The 16,009-nt window shown below is 56.6% G+C and overlaps 1 protein-coding gene across 8 annotated transcripts in view; it reads right to left on the bottom strand.

Annotated features, from left to right (window-relative positions):
* Nucleotides 1–1,027: 1,027 nt before the first annotated feature.
* Nucleotides 1,028–16,009, bottom strand: part of USP2 (ubiquitin specific peptidase 2) — a 58,127-nt gene continuing 43,145 nt past the window's right edge. For all 8 annotated transcript variants that reach the window (XM_075909508.1, XM_075909511.1, XM_075909509.1 and 5 more), the window contains 9 exons: nt 7,104–7,215; nt 6,892–7,002; nt 5,610–5,674; nt 5,131–5,234; nt 4,972–5,052; nt 4,266–4,344; nt 3,935–4,042; nt 3,085–3,205; nt 1,028–2,582 (listed from right to left, as the gene is read on the bottom strand). In XM_075909508.1, the coding sequence (XP_075765623.1) occupies nt 2,495–2,582; nt 3,085–3,205; nt 3,935–4,042; nt 4,266–4,344; nt 4,972–5,052; nt 5,131–5,234; nt 5,610–5,674; nt 6,892–7,002; nt 7,104–7,215 (869 nt within the window). In that variant the 3' untranslated portion in view covers nt 1,028–2,494. The remainder of the gene's footprint in view (nt 2,583–3,084; nt 3,206–3,934; nt 4,043–4,265; nt 4,345–4,971; nt 5,053–5,130; nt 5,235–5,609; nt 5,675–6,891; nt 7,003–7,103; nt 7,216–16,009) is intronic.

Raw genomic sequence — 16,009 nt, 5'->3', positions numbered from 1 at the left:
CTCTGGCGTGGGTGGGTGGGAACTGAGGTCCAGCTCAGGCTCTGTGCTGGAGTGCGTCCGTGAGGGGTGCTGCCTGGAACCCAGCACCATGGCGGGACCAACCACGGGGGCCTGAGAAGGGAGACGGAGCCGGGGGCTTCTCCCATGGTTGGTCCTACCCCACACCTGCTCCTGGCCCGTGAGCCGGACAGGCAACATGCCAGCTCACCCACGACATGGCCCATGCGTGGGGCCTGCACCTTCAGCCGGCTCCGTAGGGGAGAATACGGCTGGGGCTAGTCTCCAACCCACTTCTCCGTCCCCTCTTCCCTGCCCCCCGTGGCAGTAGGAGCCAGAGTCCTGCATGGCGCCCCCCCCCCTTAGTGGGCCTGCACGTTGAAAGCTATTCCCTGCCCCCCCCGTTTACACTTGGCTGTCTGGGTGCAGCGTTTCTCTGGCGCCAGGGCCCAGCCGGTCACATTCCTGCAGCCCCTCAAGGCAAAGCTCTTTCTCGGTTACTAGGCAGCACAGAAAAGGCTCATTGTTCGGTAGCTTGCGGGAGAGCGGGGCTGGGCTCCGGCCAGGGCTCCCGAGCAGGGGGTGCGTCACGGCTGGGCAGCCAGGGCGTGTGTGGGGATTACAGAGAAGGGCTTTGCCCCGGGGCCTAGATCTCTGCTTCCCTAGCCAGCCCTGAGTCCCTTGTGCAGTGGCCCCGGCGGTCACGGCGCCTGCTCTTTTGTGCTGCCCAAAGTGGGGTCTCGGGGGCGCCGGCGGAGAAACATGCTGCCTGCGGCGGGGCCGGGGTCAATGTTGGTCCTGGCTTGGTGCAGGCCTCGCTGGCCGACTCCCCCCGCTCCGAGGGCAATGGGAATCCAGGGGCTGTTGCTACCAGGGAGTAGCCAGTTGCAGGGGAACCTCGCCTGGCTGGCAAACCTGCAGCTGCAGCATCCCTGTGCAGGTTAAGGGCTGTGAGCTGGGCCTCTGGCGCTCCCGTCTGCCCTCCCGTCCCCTCCGCGGCGATGCACACAGCGAGGCCGAGTCCCCCGGGTGGTGTCAAGCTCAGATTTTATTCCTGTACAAATCTGCCTTGTACGCGTCCGCGTTCCCCCCTCTCGCTTACACAGTAAACACGCACACACCAGCACCGCTCTGCTCCGGCCTCTCCTGCCCCTTGCGGGCAGGCTGGCCGAGAGATCCTGCCCCTCGCCCCTTCCCCCGCAGCAGGCCCTCCCCTCCCCGGCGAGCAGCTGGAACGTCCCTTTCAGTCTGTCAGCCCTGGTGGGCCTGTTCCTGGGGCAGGGTGCAAGGAGTGGCGGGGAGAAGGCAGCAGGGACTGTGATGCTCCCCCCGGGCCTCCAAGTCTGACTTGGGACTAGCTCAGCCCCTGGGCCTAATGGGGTTTGTCCCCCTTGCGACCAGATGCCCTGAATGTGGGTAGGGGAGAATAAATTAGAAAAAAGACTAAAAAGGCTCTTGGGACTCCCTGGACAGCCCAGGGCAAGGCCGGTGGGGCCAGCTTCGCGCCCCTGGGGGAGAAAGAGGCTGCTGCCCACCATCCTCGGGGGGCTCATGAACCCCCAAACAAAGCTGCCTCCCAGAGAGCAGGGGCTGGGATGCCCCACAGGCTATGGGGAACGTAAGTTCCGCTCACACGTCCGTCCCTGCTCCCAAGATGTTTTAAGGCACGATGGAACAGGAAGCAGGTAAAACCCTCCCAGGCAGACGCCCCCTCCGCCCTGCTGTTCCCAGCAAGAGGTGGCCCCTAGGAAACTGGCGTGGGGACACTGGATGGCGAAAAGCGTCTAGCGTGTCCCCCACATCGCTCAGATGCAGACGAGTCACTCTGGGACCTGGGCTCTGCGTGCAGCCCTGGGAACCGTCCCTGCCACGGGGCTGCTGCAGCCTGGCCAGGGTGCTGCCGATCCGGAATTCATGGCCAGGACTGCGCGAGGCGCCGCACCGCCGGCCGAGCTGGTGCTGAGTCCGTTTCGGAGGGGCAGGGTTTCCATAGTGCAATTCCAGTCGGGGTCCCTCGGCAGCAGGTTCCAAGAGGCGCAGGTGCCCATACAGAGGCACTCCTGGGTCCCAGGCCCCACCTGTCTCTGCCCCAGCTGGCTGCTTGGACTTAACGGGACAGGCAGGCTCCTGTGCCCCTCGGCATTTATTACACACCAAAGAAAGAGCAAAACAAGCTAAAAATCCAGCCCCTGCCCCCAGACGACAGCAGCCGGCCGCGCCGTCCAGCCCCCCGTTGGCCTCTCTCCGGTGTCAGTGCGGCCCGTGGGCTTGCGGCTTCGCTTCTCTTCAGCCTCAGTGGCAAGGGCCCTCGGGCAGGAGCAGTCTCCCTGGCCAGAGCGCTGGCCCTGTCTTAGGGCTGGTTTCTCTTGCCTCTTCTGGGTTTGGTTTAGAAACAACCGGCTGCGTGGACACCCTGGCCCGCGCCGCGGCAGCCCTGCCTCTTCCCGTCTGGGCGTGGCCGTGCCAGGCTCCCGGGGCGCCGCGCAGGGGCTGGGAGCTACATGCGGGAAGATGGGCTGGCCAGCTCGTAGAAGAGCAGGTAGGCGTCGCTGCTGCGCACGTGGCTGGAGGACATGGGGGTGACGCTGCAGGGATAAAGCGACGGTCACAGCACGGCCCGGGAAGTGGGAGCACAGGAGCTGGGGGTGGGAGGAGGCGGCTCCCCGACTATAATCCACATCTGCAGATCTCCCCCTATAGCCCCCAGAGCACATGTAGCTCCCCATCACCCCACGTCTCCCCCCATAACCCGTACAGCCTACCCATCACCCCACGTCTCCCCCCATAACCCATGCAGCCTACCCATCACCCCACATCTCCCCCCATAACCCGTACAGCCTACCCATCACCCCACGTCTCCCCCCATTGCCTGTGCAGCTCCCCATCACCCCCACATCTCCCCCATAGACTGTGCAGCTCCCCATCACCCCACATCTCCCCCACAGCCCCCACACTCATGCAATGCCCTGTCACCTCAGACCACAGAGCTGCTCCCCACTGCAGCCCACAGAACCCCCTCCCCACATGCCCATGCAGCCGCCTGGTGACAGTGCGAGGTGGGACCGGGGGGCCCTGGGCCAGCCTTACCGGGAGTCGTTGAAAGTGTGCCACTCGCCGGACACGGGGTTCCTGCAGTAGGCTGTGTAGTGCCCCCCCATGGTGGTCCCGGAGTGGTTTGAGACGGCGTACAGGTTGTAAACAGCATGGTCTGCAAGGAGCGGGCAGAGCAGTTAGCGAGGGCAGGGTCCATCCGGACCCCCGCTGCTGGAATTCCCTGCCCCGCGGGTGCTGTGCCCGGGGGACCCCAGCAGCAAGGGAGAAGGGGCAAGACCCCCAGGACTGAGCAGGAGACTGTGGGGAGCCAGGACACTGGGGTTCTGTGCGCAGCGCGGGGAGGGAGGAGCAGGTGACCGGGGCAGCCAGGACGACTCCGTTCCGTTCATGGCTCTGCCACGGGCTTAGTGTGTGGTGAATCGCTTCCCCCACCCCCGTGCCTCAGTTTCCTCCCCTGAAGCCCACGGCGGATGATCCCGACCCGCAGCCGGCGAGGTCTCTGTGCTAGGGCAGTGGGCAAGGTGGCTGCCGCTCGGCGAAACCTACGAGCTGAAGCCTCTACTGGGGATTACGGGGCCGGACTGCTGGGCGGATGTGGGTCACTGGGAGGAGGTGGGCGGGAGGGGGAGGCCATGGCAGAGAAGCCCCGAGGCCGCTGGGCATCTGTTCTGTAAGCAGCAGCCGTCCCCCTGCGCGCTGTGGCCGAAGAAGAAATCGGCGCGGGCGCGTCTGTGGGGAAGGGCCGGGCCAGGCAGCGCGGCGCACTGGCTAGCGACGGGGGTGCTCGGTGACACGCCCAGGTGCCCCGCGGGAGGGGTGTGCCGCTGCCCTGCCGGCTTGTCGCCCATGCCAGTGCTCCCCGCCCCCGTCCCAGGGCGCTCACTGCAGCTTTGGGCGGCAAACTCCCGCAGGTCCAGGTCCTTCAGCTGGAAGCTGACGAAGGTGGTGAGCTTGCTGGTCCGTATCCTGGCCTCGGAGAAACGCTTCAGGTCTGGGGGCAGAGTCAAGGAAAGGGGGCAGGGCCAGGATGGATGGAAGGGTGGGGGGGGAAGGGCAGAGCCCTTTAGTCTCGGGGGGATGGGGCTCAGGTTGCTCTGGTAGGTCCCACTCAGCAGAAGCTGGATCTGATAGTGCCAGGGGGTGGGGAGGTGCCGCCCACCCACAGCCCTTTGCCCCAAGACCCCCCCCAATGGCACATGCTGCCCAGTGGATACGAAGCACCAGGATCTTGGGGAACCTCTGGATGCTGAACTTCTTGGTGCACCTCGTCCTGGCTTTGCAGCGACAGCACATCTGGGGGAGACACACCAGGGTGAGGGGGGACCCCAAGAGCGTCACTGGGGGGGTGAACCCAGAGTCCTGGCAGGGCCTGAGGGGCCCACCGGCAGGACAACTACAGCCAACAGCCCCAATGTCCTGTGGAAACGGAGCCCAGCCCAAGCGGGTGCCAACTTTGTCCGGAGCCAAGATGGTGCCGTTCCCATGGGGATGGGATGGGGAGCTACTGCTGGAGCAAAACTGTGAATGTGGGAAACGGCTCAAAGCCGGAGGGTGGGGAGCTCTGTGCCACACACCCCTGGTCTTTAAACAGCAGTCTGTCTGTCCCGCCCTCCGTCCTTCTGTCTGTCCCGCCCTCCCTCCGTCCTTCTGTCTGGCTGCCCCTCCTTCTGTCCTTCTGTTTGCCCGTCCGTCCCTCCCTCCGTCCTTCTATCTGTTCGTCCTGTCTGCCCTCCATCCTTCTGTCTGTCTGTCTGTCTGCCCTCCCTCCCACCCTCCCTCCATCCTTCTGTCTGCCCGTCCGTCCCTCCGCCCTTCTGTCTTTCTGTCTGTCCATTCATCCCATTGTCCCTCCCTTTGTCCATCCCTCCCTCTGTCCCTGCCCATCCATCCCACCGTTTGCCCCCCCCCAGCCCCCCTCACCGGCTTCTCGTCCCCGTCCAGCACGTCCTCCTTGGTGAAGAGCCGCATGCAGTCCAACAGGGTCACTTCACTGTAGCTCTTCTGCGGAGAGCAACGAGCAAGGGTCAGCGCGGGCCCAGGCGAGGGGGGACTGAGCGGCAGGCGGGGCGCGGGCGTTACCTTGGCGATCGGCAGGGACAGGTCCCAGAAGGGGTCGAAGGCCGTGGAGCAGTAGCCGCACTCGCTGCAGGTCAGCGAGCTCTTCAGCTGCCCGACAAAGAGATCTGGGAAGGAGAGGGGGCGGGAGAGGCTCAAGGTGCTGCATGGCCCGTCCTCGCCGGGCAGAGCTCTGCCCCCCAGCCCTGCACTGCTAGGAGCTGGATCTATGGGGTGTAGCAGACCCAGCTCTCTGTGTCCCAGCTAGAGCCAAGGCAGTTCTGTAATGTCCCTGGGCTGTCGTGCACTAAGGCCATGAAGCGTCCTCCCCCTCACGCATGCCCTCCCCACCTCCCGACGCGACTGCCCCATGGAACCCCCAAGCCCAGCCCTCCACAGACACGGTGATCCCCCTTCCCCCCACTTCACTCGCTGGGCCCTGCGACCTTCCATCCACCCCCTGCACCCATCCCCTCCCCGGGCGTGGCTGCCCAGGCACTCACCCCCAATCCGGCTATCCTCCCGCTCCTGGTATCTCCTCCACATCTGCCTCCCTTTTTCATCATCGCTGCAGGGGACAAAGAGGACAGAGAGCACGTGAGAGATGCCCAGCGCCTCGCCCAGCTGCACTGCAGGCTGCAGGCAGAAGCATCCTGCTGAGAGGGAGCTAAACCCTTTGGGGTCGGATCACTGGTCCAGGACGGATGCTGGGAGAGCAGCTCTGCTCCTGAGGTCCATCGGGGTTGGAGCAGCTGATGGCTAGCAAGCTGAGTGAGTGGAGAGCCCAGAGCCTCACCCCCACGCCTCCAGCCTGGGGACTCCATGGCTGTGTCTACACTGGCGCGATCTCGCGCAAAAGCGGCCGCTCTTGCTCAAAAACTTGCTGCCTGTCTACACTGGCCGCGTGTTCTTGCACAAGTAAACTGATGTTCTACTGTATGAAATCGGGGCTTCTTGCACCAGAACTCTGACACACCCGCTCAGGAAGAAGCCCTCTTGCACAAGAGCTCTTCCAGAAGACGCCAGTGTAGACAGGCAACATGACTTTCTTACGCAAGAAAGCCCGATGGCTAAAATGGCCACCAGAGCTTTCTTACGCAAGAGAGCGTCCACACTGCCACGGATGCTCTTGCGCAAAAGCACGTGCCAGTGTAGACGCTTTCTTCTGGAAGCGTTTTTGCGTGAGAACGCGCCGGTGTAGACGTAGCCCATGTGTTTAGGGTCTGCAGAGCACTAACTCCAGGGCTAGCGCTGCTCTCTTGCTGCTACGCCCCACGACCTCCCAGCGGGCAGGCATGCAGAACGCCCCCCGGCCCCCAAGCCCACCCCGAGCAGTGCTTGTGCCGTGTGGGGAGAAGAGCGCCTCTCTCACCATCAGGCCTGCTTGGTCCTTTGGTGGGCAGGGGGCAGCTAACCCCTCCAGTTTGGGATCCAGGGTGATTTTCCTTCCTCTGGGCTTGTTGCTTAGTCTCCCCTCCGTGCCTGCAGCCCCCACGCCCCGTCACGGGTGGGTTCTACCAGCTGGGGAGTTTGCTGCCAGTGGGGTCCAGCCGCCACCAAGCTGGACGTGCTCAGAACCAGCCCATGGAAAGAGCTGGCCACGGCGGGCACTGCAGGGTTTAGCAGCTGGCACCCCCCTCTGGGAATCCCCAGGCTGGCAACGAGCCGGCGGGGAGCGTCGCCCCGGGGTACAGCCTGGATGCTGCTCTGCAGGGACGGAGGCAGCTCCCCAGGGTGCTGTGAGAGAGGCACCCTGCTCGCGCCGCGCCTGCGCTGCCTACTCACGGGAGGTGGTCCAGGTTGTCCAGGTTGGATCGGGGCCGCACTAGCACCCGGTTCACCTCGCTGTGGAGCCCGTCGAGGAGGAAGCGCAGGAATTCCTGTGCGTCCTGCTGGCTGGAATAGACAAGGGAAGGGTCAGGAATCTCCCCGGGGCTCCCCACGCCGTCCCGGGCCCCCTCCCGCCCCGTCGAGCCGCGGCTGCGGCCGGGCCTTACTTGTAGCCGACAAAGCGGGGCGCGTATCTCTGGATCTGGGTCTTGAATTCCGAGGGGCTCACTGCTTCGTTGGGGGGCGAGGTCCAGAGCAGCTGGATCAGCTTTGCGAACTCTGCCAAGAGAGAGGGAAGGAGGGTTCCTGGGGTTTGCCGCTCGTGCCGGCTCACCCTTTGGGGGCATGGTCTGAACCACAGCCCCAGCTACAGGCAGGTCTCCTCCCGGGGGGGGGCCGTGCAGCTCCTCACTTTGCTGATCTGCTCCCAGCCCGTCGGCACAGCCAGACCTGCTGAGCAGAGGAGCGGAAGGCAGCCTGTTCTGTTCCACTTGTGAGCGCTGCGATGCTGGCACGACTCTGGCAGAGAGCGCTGAAGCCTACACCTCGTACAGGATCCGCAGCAAAGCATTCCCTGAGCTCCAGCCAGGGCAAACCTTGGTGTCGGAGCAGTCGGCCCGACAGATTTAAAAAGGGGGTCACATGAACGAGTTGGGGGAACCCATCAGCTAGATCAACGAGAAGTCCAGTGGCACCTAACAGATTTATTTGGGCTCGTTATTTTCGCAGAGGCAGACAAACATGGCCCCCCCTCTGTTACTTAGCACAATGCAAGCCAGAATCTGGAAAAATATTGTTGCTACTACATGTTGGGCACCCAGCTAAGGTTTTTGCAGCTGATGGAAGTGGCGAAGTTACTCTGTACCATGTAATGTTCAAATGTTACCGGGCTTCCAATGTAAAAAAATATCATAACATCACCCAAAAGGCCGTAACTTGAAGAAACACAGTTTGGCTACGTCTACACTGGCATGATTGTCCGGAAATGCTTTTAACGGAAAAATTTTCCGTTAAAAGCATTTTCAGAAAAGCACGTCTAGATTGGCACAGATGCTTTTCCGCAAAAGCACTTTTTGTGGAAAAGTGTCCATGGCCAATCTAGACGCGCTTTTGTGCAAAAAAGCCCCAATCGCCATTTTCGCGATCAGAGCTTTTTTGCGGAAAACAAATCTCAGCTGTCTACACTGGCCCTTTTGAGCAAAAGTTTTGTGCAAAAGGGACTTTTGCCCGAACGGGAGCAGCACAGTATTTCCACAAGAAGCACTGATTTCTTACAGTAGGAAGTCAGTGCTTTTGCGGAAATTCAAGCGGCCAGTGTAGACAGCTGGCAAGTTTTTCCAGAAAAGCGGCTGATTTTCCAGAAAAACTGGCCAGTCTAGACACAGCCTTTATGTTTGACCCAAATGGGCAGAAAGCTTCTAAATGTAATTGCCTGTGCAATTATGTACTCAAAATAATAATGTTGTGGAAAGGTTGGGAAGTATTTAGCTCCTGGTGAGATATTTTATGTATTTTCTTGTACTGATCTGCCTTTGGTTAAAGGGAGCGTTTGTAGTCACACGACACAGAATGCCCTTCTTTGTACCGTGTAATACACACAAATAGGTGTCATTATTTGTGGAATGGACTGACTGGAGAAGATTTTCTGTCTGCTGTTTATATTTTATGAGTATTGGCTGCGGTGCGCTGATTTCTACACCAGTAGCTGATATTCATACAGTGTACACCAGGGTGAAATATTTTCAGGGTATGTTCCACTCTCAGGGCCAAGCCTGGACTTATGGATGGGGAAGCAAACTACAGCAAAGCACAGCTGATTAAGTGGAGGAATCGAACTGAATTTGACAGGGATGGCTTGCACCAGGCAGTGAATTTCCTGGGTGACACAGGCAGTGTGATGCAGGAAAGTGGATCTGAAAGCATCCTTATGGTACTCAACGTCTATGGCGCGTCAGTCTCTCCTTTGCATGACTGTGGTGTTAGGCTCTGCCGCCCTATGAGGACTTCCTTGAAGTGGGTGGCAGCTCCATGGACAGTTGTATTCTCCCAGAAGATGAGAAGAGACACATTTTGGAGAGAGCTTGACCTTGCGCTGCGGTGCTCGAAGATGTGGTGACAGTCTGCATAGAAAACACCATGCAAGCCGAGACTGCTGTGGCAGAGTTCGTGAACAGACTTCCCCTGCTTCATGAGCCCTTGACTCACCCAAGGAAAACTGTTCGGATACACTTTTGCCCTGCGAAAACTCAGCCACAGATTTCTCCCAACTCTGGCGGGATTATATAGCCGCAAAGAGAGATGGCAGCCAGCGCTTGTAGCTTGGGAGGTTGGCAGTGACTATTCTGTTTGCCGGGGAGGAGGGGGGGGGGGGGGGGTCATATGAACTATCCTAGATGAGGTTGCATAAACGGAGGAGATGCTAGATATACGTCCGGTCCAGCAGACAGCCAGAGTGCAGAAAACCAGACTGCCACATGTTTCCATGGTACATGATCACGGTGCAGTCACTCAACATGAACTAGGGGAAGCAGTTAAAGTTGCTTGCAGTGGTAAACATAAAAGCATAAGAACGGCCATATTGGGTCAGATCAAAGATCCATCGAGCCAAGTATTGTGCATGGCTGTGGCCAATGCCAGGTGCTTCAGAGGGAAGGAACAGAAAAGGGAACATTAAGGGATTCATCCCCTCTCGCCCATTCCCAGCCTCTGACAAACAGAAGCTGCCTGTTCTGGCTAATAGCCATTGAGGGCTCTTTCCTGCATGAATTTATCTAGCTTTTTTTTTAACCCTGTTATAGTCTTGGCCGTCACAACATCCTGTGGCAAGGAGTTCCACAGGTTGACTGTGTGCTGTGTGAAGGCTGACTGTGCATTTGCTGTTGTGTTTGTCCCAAGATATCTGAGAGGAAGGGGGGTGTTTTATCGGTCCAACTTCTCATGGTGAAAGAGACAAGCTCTTGAGCACCAAGCAAACTTGGCCCAATCAAAATATGACTTCGCCCACCTTGTCTCCACACATTTTAAGGCAGCTGTACCATCTAAGACAAGGCAGTTGCACGGCATGCAGTCTTCAGCCACAGATCTCCACAAAGAAACAACCACAAGAGGGCACAGCTGTGGATGAAACTGCTGTCCAAGATATTATGACAGTAGTGACTGAAAGAATGACAAAGCCTTTCAGCTCTGAACCTGAAACAAGCTCAGACATCTGATGGCCACTTGTGAACATTGTGGTCCCACCTGAAATGGCAGAAAGTTTGCATGATGGCAGAGAAGGCACACAAGAAAAGCAGCAAGTCATTCGGTAAGCTCAACCTAACAACTGACCAAAAGAAGCAGCAGCAAGAGCTGGAGAGAAATCTGTCAGTGATTGAGTGACCAACTTTTGATGAGTCATTTTAGCTATTACTGACTTCATGATGCTTCTGCAGGTGGTATGCACGGCTAGAGCCCAGTGCAAAACTTTTGGGGAGCTGTCCAATCAGCTGTTCAACATTGTCCTTGGAGTAAAATGTCAATACCCAGCTGTTGTGGTGACAATTGTGCACATGAAGAATGAGTCAAATCTGGCAAGAGAGACTGCAGGGGGACCGACCAAAGGCAAAATGTTTGGGACCCGACTGAGTTAATGTCACCAGCGAAGCAATGTGACCGAATTCAAATAATAAATCTAGCACCGCAAACGTTCATGAAGTGCAGATAGTGACGTGTACACAGAGATAGTTGCCTAGTCGTGAAGCGTGTTACCGGTGGCTTTCACAACCTCGCACGATGACTGGCAACTATTTTGTAACCCCAGCCCTCGAGGTAGATCACGAAGAAGCTGATTCAGGCGTGTTCTTTGCATGTTGCTCAAGCAAGGCAAACACTGAGAGTAAACAAAGCGCTACCATGGTGCCGTGGCCTCTGTCGGGTTGAGATACCGCGCTGCTCTTGGGGGCCAGATGAATTTCATTTCAAAACCGGGGCTGGCCCAGAGAAGAGATTAATTCCCACGCACAGAGCTGGGAACGGACTCCTGTCTTATCTCGCCGAACATCTGGGCTGCCAGTGGATGTGATGCTACTTCAGCTTTCGGTGGCACGGGGGAAAGAGCTGGTGGAAGACCACAGCTGAGCCGCAGAGAGAAGAGAAACCAAAGAGGGCTTTTGTCCCCTTTAAGGTTCCACGGCAGTCAGCTGGCTTTCTGTGGGCAGGATGGAACACCTACACACCAGTGTTTCACACTAGCCGATTTCTTCCTCTTTGTCCCCCTTGCTCTGGAAGCTGTTCCACTTGAACTATGTGTGCTTGAGGCCACTTGTAGCTCCAGTGTCCTCTCCGCCCCGGGGGTTGAGCCGTGTGCCTGGGATCAGGGCCGGCCCGAGCCAGTCTTGTGCTCTGGGCAGCGGGCGTGCGGCGCATGCTTGGCCCCATCCTGGGCGCATGGCACCTAATTGACGTGTACGGGGCGCAGCCCCAAATGCAGGGTCCCGCCCCCGGGTGACAACCTATGGTGGGCGCCTGATGCGGCGCCCCTTACCACTTCAATCAGGCGCCCCCCATAGGTTGGCGCCCTGGGCAGCTGCCCCGCTAGCCCCCCCCTTAATCCGGCCCTGCCCGGGATGGTGCCAAAGGGGATTCAGATCTCCCCTGCAGTTGATCTTTGCGGTACCTTTTGGCCTGCGGGAACTGTTCCACTTCAGTGAAATGTGCTTTGGGCCAACCTCATCCTCCAGCTCCCTCGCAGCCCCATGGCTAAGCTCCGCGCTTCTACCAAGGGCTGTGTGGGTTCACGTCTGTCCTGAGGCCTGTCCCTTCCTGTCGTAGGCATAGGGAGCCGTCCCTCTTGCCTGTGGAAGCCGTTCCACTTGAGTTCAATGTGCTGCCAGGGCAGGCGCCCAGCTCCCTTCACACTCTAGTCCAGTGGCTGGGATACTCGCCCGAGTTGGAGGAGACCCCCAGTTTGAACCCCACAGCCAATTGGCAGGGGATTGCACCGGGATCCCCTGCCTCCCTGTCCTTTGGGCTGGGCCATCCTTGTCCCCACCCCCTCTTTCTCAAGAGGCCGTCTGACTTCTGGGGAAAAAGGGAGGGGGTGGGGATAGGGATGGCTCACCAGTGACTCTCCTCAGGAGGTGGCCACCCCCAGGTCACACCCCTCCGAAGAGCAGGGGAGTGCCCTGGGGTGCCTGCCACAGCCTGGGTGTGTAGCCTGATCATGGTGGACTAAAGAGAGAGGGTTTTACTGCTCAGCAGCAACGCCTTTTTCATAAAAAAACGAGCAAGAGGGGCTGCAGATACCCTCCTGATGCAGTTCAAGGTCTCTGATCTCGCACCTCTGGATCAGGTGGAGTGGGGAGTTGATCCGGGGGCACCTGCACACCAAAGAAGCACCCTACCCCGCACACCACAGAGGGCTCAGGGGCTTAAGGGGGTCTGGTTAATATCTAGGCAAAGTTGAGCACTTGCAGCATTCTAACAACGTCCCCCCCGCCTGACCCAAAGCAGAAAGGAGACTGGAAGCAGCCCCCCTACACCTATCAGGCAAGTACCCAAGCCACATGGCTCCAAGGGACTCGCCAGAGTGCGCTTGCCCAATTGTCATTCAATATTTACTGAACGTTGCCCACCTTCATCAGAACAAAGACGGACAGAGCCCTCGCATCGGCCACCCGCTGGCCCAGCACTCAGGCCATTCAGTGGAGAGAGAAGCCATCGAGGTTCTAATCACTTCCCTTCAAGAAAAAAGGGGGATTTGAAGCCCAGCCTGGCACACCACAGGCAGCTGCCCAAACCACTTGACTACCACGGGCTGGCCCTTTGGGCCAATCAATGGCTGCGTCTAGACTGGCATGATTTTCCAGAAATGCTTTTAACGGAAAAGTTTTCCGTTAAAAGCATTTTCGGAAAAGAGCATCTAGATTGGCACGGACACTTTTCCGCAAAAGCTCTTTTTGTGGAAAAGCGTCCGTGCCAATCTAGATGCGCTTTTCCACAAAAAAGCCCCGATTGCCATTTTCGCGACCAGGGCTTTTTTGCGCAAAACAAATCTCAGCTGTCTACACTGGCCCTTTTGCGCAAAAGTTTTATGCAAAAGGGACTTTTGCCCGAACGGGAGCAGCATAGTATTTCCGCAAGAAGCACTGATTTCTTACAGTAGGAAGTCAGTGCTTTTGCAGAAATTCAAGCGGCCAGTGTAGACAGCTGGCAAGTTTTTCTGGAAAAGCGGCTGATTTTCCGGAAAAACTGGCCAGTCTAGACACAGCCAATATGTAAGGAGAGTGGTCCTCCTTCAACAGCCAAGAGAGCGAGCTGCTGGTTAGACTTCTGGCACCATCACTATGTAATTCCAGTGGATCAGCTTCTGCAGAAAAAGTCACAGGGACCTATGCTCCCCACCAGATCACCTCTTCCCCCGGCAGCTGGACTGTCACAGAAGAGCAAGCACATGGCTGCTCCAGTCCCACCGCAGCAAGACGAGGAAGGAGCTGCACTAGGGTGATCTACAGGCTGGGTGACTAGCCAAGCCACAGGACTAGAGGGCGATTACAAGCTGCAGGCAGGAAATTCTTAGGTGCCTGTGTAACTCTCTGCAAAATGGTATAGGGGGGAGAAAGCCTCCTGCGCAGCCTTGATCTGGTGGTTAGAGCCTTTGTCACGTTACCGAATTTGAGGGAAGCAGCCAGATCACTGCTGCACCCATAGGTGGGGGTGCTGGCCCCAAAAATGGTACAAAAGGGGGCCATGTGGGGTGTTGAATAGAAGCTCCCTGTCTGCTAATCCTATATACGCTAGTCATGTGATTGTATAATGTCTGTGTATAGTTAGGAACCTGTAATCTGTGTGGATACTGAATATTTCTCTGCATGTGGTTGAGCATTGGGCAGAGCCCGGTCTATGGACATGCTAATTAGCGAGGCCCTGTGGGGCAATGGCACTCAATGGGCCAAGGACACACCTAAAGCATGAGGGCTGACACCTGAGGGCTGCCAGCAGGGAACACAGAGATAGGCCGCTGGCCAGGTGGCCTGCTGCAGCCAAGAAGAGACCAGGAAGGATGTATAAAGAGGCCATGTGGTCGACTCCATCTTGGTACTCAGCTCAGCACTTCATCCCAGAGGCAGCATTGCAGGGATCGAAGAGCCGGAAAGAACTGTGGACCCATCTTGATCCTAGGATGCTCAACAAGGAATTTTAAGCCAGCAGCTGTAACAGCTCTGCTAGAGCCTCCATCTAGAACTGGGAGATTCGATGCATGTAATGTACTATCCTTTAACAACCTCACTCTCATGCTTTTCTTTATTGTAGTAATAAACCTTTAGATGTTAGATGCTAAAGGATTGGCTCAGCGTGATTTGTGGGTAAGATCCAGAGGGTAAATTGACCAGGGATCTGTGGCTGGTTTCTTGGAACCGGACAGAACTTGTTCGGGGTAGGTGGTATTGGGTGCTAGGACCCCTCACCTGTGTATGAGGCCCGGGGCCATCTGGGGCACAGATATTGCTTGGGTATTAGAGGGGTTTTGCTCATGAGGCTTCAGGTAGGCAGCTGAAGCGCTCTGTGGGACTGGTTTGTGGCCTGTTTCCACGAGGGTAAAGGGATGTCTCGAAATAGCACGGTATTTTGAAATTCTGCACTGTGCAAATGCACCAAATTTTAAAATAAGCTATTTCAAAATAGATTTGAAATAAGATATGCAATTTGTGTAGAGCAAATTGCATATCTTATGTTGAGTTTAGGGTGCTGTGTGCACTTCTAGTCTTCACAATATCCTCTGTCAAGGAGTTCCACAGATTGATTTATGCGCTGAGTCAAGAAAAACGTCCTTTTGTTTGTTTTAAACCTGCTGCCTATTTATTTCATTTGGTGACCCCTAGTTCTTATATTGTGGGAATAAGTAAATCACTTTTCCTTATTCACTTTTTCCACACCAGTCATGATTTTATAGACCTCTATCATATCCCCCCTTAGTTTCCTCTTTTCTAAGCTGAAAAGTCCAAGTCTTTTTAATCTCTCTTCATATGGGACCCATTCACAACCCCTAATCATTTTTGTTGCCGTTTTCTGAACCTTTTCCAACGCCAATATATCTTTTTTGAGATAAGGAGACCACATCTGTACATAGTATTAAAGATGTGGGCATAACATAGCTTTATATATAGGCAATAAGATAACTCCTGCTTGTGAAGAGACTGTAATTTTGAAATGACAAGCCCGTTATTTCAAAATAACGGGCGTGCTCGTGTGGACGCTCACCTTGTTATTTTGAAATAAGGGGAGTTTTTTCAAAGTAACTCCCCAGTGCAGACATGCTCAAAGTGTCTGTGTATTAACTGACGTCCCAAGGAGACCAACAGAAAGAGGGAATGGAAGGAGAAGAGGGAAAGAGCTGGAAGAATAACTCACCTCTGACACAGCCTAAGACCAGAGCTGCCAAGAACCCTCTGCATGACCATGACGTGCAGCAACCAGATGAGACTGACCTTGTCTGGCCAGCATGTGTATTCTGCTTTCTAGGTAATCGTTACTAAATAGAGAGTCAGGACGTGACTGTGTGTGTGGCAGCCTGACAGCCCTGCCTTGCCAATCAATGGTGATGTTTGCCTTAGAGTGCGGCTCTCTAAAAAGCAAAACCCAGGCCTGTCTCAAGTCTGGTACACGTAAGCACGCAGTTAAGGTCGAGGGAGAAGCTGAGAGAGGCAGGAATGTTTTGAATAGCAATGCAGATTAAGCTTGGTACGCGAGACCACGTCAAGAACACACGACAATCAACCTTGCGCTGGTACTTCTGTTTCTGATAAGCACAAATTACAGATGCTGCCATGAAACTGTCAACTACGCCCATAGTTTAGGCAACATCCCAAGTACCAGGATGTACCCCACATAGGGCATTGGGCATCTTACACAAAACATAATCAACGGTAAATATTATTAGAACGACCAAGTCTCGCTTTGCTATAAAATGGGCTTAGTAAGAAGACTCAATGGGAGGCTGTGACTTAGTGGGGGGAGCTGTCTGCTCTAGAACCCGGTGTGGTATGGGGGGGCCTTGCTGGTTGCTGGGCTTGGGCAGTGGGTGACCTCCACTGGC

Source organism: Pelodiscus sinensis, chromosome 26 (assembly GCF_049634645.1).
Source record: "Pelodiscus sinensis isolate JC-2024 chromosome 26, ASM4963464v1, whole genome shotgun sequence".
NCBI classification, from domain to species: domain Eukaryota; kingdom Metazoa; phylum Chordata; order Testudines; family Trionychidae; genus Pelodiscus; species Pelodiscus sinensis.
The sequence above is the reverse complement of the archived record's forward strand: the minus strand, read 5'-3'. Positions and strand labels throughout refer to the sequence as shown.